This window comes from Myotis brandtii, unplaced genomic scaffold (genome assembly GCF_000412655.1).
Source record: "Myotis brandtii unplaced genomic scaffold, ASM41265v1 scaffold1112, whole genome shotgun sequence".
Taxonomy (NCBI): Eukaryota; Metazoa; Chordata; class Mammalia; order Chiroptera; family Vespertilionidae; genus Myotis; species Myotis brandtii.
Genome location: NW_005353800.1, coordinates 209,459 through 212,201, shown reverse-complemented (window position 1 = coordinate 212,201; position 2,743 = coordinate 209,459). Strand labels below are relative to the sequence as shown.

The 2,743-nt window shown below is 60.1% G+C and overlaps 1 protein-coding gene across 1 annotated transcript in view; it reads left to right on the top strand.

Annotated features, from left to right (window-relative positions):
• The window catches only part of EML3 (echinoderm microtubule associated protein like 3), a 13,431-nt gene that overhangs the window by 5,156 nt on the left and 5,532 nt on the right, over positions 1 to 2,743 (top strand). Inside the window, exons 14-19 of the mRNA XM_014545255.1 lie at positions 43 to 177; positions 557 to 624; positions 1,605 to 1,693; positions 1,765 to 1,862; positions 1,993 to 2,080; positions 2,584 to 2,737. Coding sequence (XP_014400741.1) covers positions 43 to 177; positions 557 to 624; positions 1,605 to 1,693; positions 1,765 to 1,862; positions 1,993 to 2,080; positions 2,584 to 2,737 — 632 coding nt within the window. The remainder of the gene's footprint in view (positions 1 to 42; positions 178 to 556; positions 625 to 1,604; positions 1,694 to 1,764; positions 1,863 to 1,992; positions 2,081 to 2,583; positions 2,738 to 2,743) is intronic.

Genomic DNA, 2,743 nt, shown 5'->3' with positions numbered 1-2,743 from the left:
AGAGCTGCTGGGAGGGCAGAGGTGATGGCGCGTGCTCTGCTGCAGGGCCACACGGACGAGCTCTGGGGGCTGTGCACACACCCCTTCCAGAACCGCTTCCTCACCTGCGGCCATGACAGGCAGCTCTGCCTGTGGGATGGGGAGGGCCACGCGCTGGCCTGGAGCATCGACCTCAAGGTAGAGCCCGGGTCCCCGGGGCCCCAGTGCCACCCCTGCCACGACGCCTGTGGCCCCCACGCCTTCCTCAGTATCCCCTTTCCTTCTGCTCCCCGGAGGCAGCTGGTTTGTACTGGTATGGCTACTAAATGTTCCTTCTTCCGTGCTGATGCCTCCAGTACCCCCCCTTTTAGCAACTGACGGTTACTCTCCGACCCAGGTCCCAGTTCTGGTGGTTCAGTATTTTGAATATCACCTCGTTTAGGCTCTGCCTGCACACACCCGCCTGCACTCCAGGTCCACCGCCCCTGTCCTTCCTGCCCCTCCTTGGCATGACAAGGCGTCTGTCTTGGATCCCTCACTAGAAAGGCATCTTGAATTCACCTTTTCTCCCTCCCAGGAGACGGGCCTCTGTGCTGACTTCCACCCCAGCGGGGCGGTGGTGGCTGTGGGACTGAACACGGGGAGGTGAGAGGGAGCCCGGGGGAAGCAGGGGGTGTAGGGAGGGTTCCCGGTGATGGCGTGTGTGTGTGTGTGTGTGTGTGTGTGTGTGTGTGTGAAGCAGCGTGACCACTGGCTGCTCCAGGCCCCAACTGCACCTTCCTGTTCCGCGGTGCTTCTCCCTGCAGCCTGGGCCTCCCGTCTCCGGTGGCAACTGCCATCTCGCCCTCCCCCGACCACTTTCCCACTTTCCCCTCCAGCCCGGGATGGAGGAGGTGGCAGCTCAGCAGAGGGAAGCTGCGGAGATGGGAGGGCAGAGGGGAGGCGAAGAGTGACGGGCCTACAGATTCCCCAAGGCCCTTGCAGTCCAGCCCTTTTCCTTTCTCCCACGACATCAGAAGCCCCTCAGCTCTTATCTGCCCATGGCCCCTTCCCATTTCCCAGTGTAAGAATGCAGTGGGGCCCTGGCCGGCGCGGCTCAGTGGTTAGAGCATCGCCTGTGCACCTAAGGGCCGTGGGTTCGTCTGCCCATGGCCCCTTCCCATTTCCCAGTGTAAGAATGCAGTGGGGCCCTGGCTGGTGCTGCTAAGTGGTTAGAGCACCGCCATGGGTTCGATTCCTAGTCAAGGGCATGTATTTGGGTTGCAGGTTCGATCCCCGGCCCCATCCTGTTTTGGTCCATTCAGGAGGCATCCGATCAATGTGTCTCTCTCACATTGTTTCTTCCCCCCACCTCCTTCCCTTCCACTCTCTGAAAACCAATGGGAAAATATCCTCTGGTGAGGATTAAAAAGAAAAAAAAAGGGAAAAAGAACGCAGTAGGGCCTTTCTGCCTGCCTCACAATGGGAAAATATCCTCTGGTGAGGATTAAAAAGGAAAAAAAGAGAACGTAGTGGGGCCTTTCTGCCTGCCTCAGCTTTCCTCTGGGTGTCTTGGAGTCTCTCCGACGTGTCAGCGTGCTGCCCGGGATGGGTATCCTCACACCTGCTTCCCGACCCCCCTCCAGGTGGCTGGTTTTGGATACGGAGACCAGAGAGATCGTGTCTGACGTCACCGATGGCAATGAGCAGCTCTCAGTGGTTCGGTACAGCCCAGGTGGGAGCCACCCCCGCCCCGGACCCAGACCCGTCCCTGGCCCTTCCCTGTCTGAGTGACTGTCTTTGTAGATGGGTTACACCTGGCCATTGGTTCCCATGACAACATGATCTACATCTATAGTGTTTCCAGTGATGGTGCCAAGTCCAGCCGCTTTGGCCGCTGTGTGGTGAGAAAGCTGGGGTGGCGGGTGGGGCATCGCCAGAGCAGGGAAACTCCTCAAAGGGCCCAGGGCACGTAGGGGGGCTAGGGGACGGCAACGGGGGCTCCATTTTTAGTCTCTTGACCCTTGCTCCCAGGGTCACTCCAGCTTTATTACTCACCTTGACTGGTCCAAGGACGGGAACTTCATCATGTCCAATTCTGGGGACTATGAGATCCTTTACTGTGAGTGGCAATGGGGTGGGCATGGGGAGAGGGTCCTTGGGGTGGGCTCTGTGTGTGTGTGAAGGCTCCTGGTTGTGGGGGGGGGGGGAAGGATATGTGGGGGGCTCCAGGAGGAGGGGCTGTCAGATGGGGACGTGGAGATGGGGTTGGAGTCGGGATTATACACAGAGGAGTAACTGATTTGGAAAAAACACACGCAGTTTTATACTATCTTTTCCCCACAAGGATTTGAGGGAGTTGAAAAATATGCTAAGAAAAGGTTGTTTCGGACAAGTTCCGCAGGGCAGGTGTGGCGGGACTGCGGTGCCCCGGGAGGAGGAACTGGGAGAAGCCTTGGGAGCGCTCAGGCAGCTCGGGGCTGGGTTTGCCCGGGGCCGAGGGCTGCTGTGGTGACCAGATCACGTGCCACGGCCTCGCGTGTCAGTCTTTCCAACCTGGCCTCCCAGCCGCTTCCCCTCTGCGGGCCGGGTGAGGGCTGAGCTGGGTGGGCGCCCTCTCCCCAGGGAACGTGGGCGAAGGCTGCAAGCTGCTGAGGAATCGCTATGAGAGCCGGGACCGGGAGTGGGCCACCTACACCTGCGTGCTGGGCTTCCACGTCTATGGTGAGCAGGGCCGCAGGGTGGGGGAGCGCGCCCCGGGCTGGGACTGCTGGGCGGTGTCCAG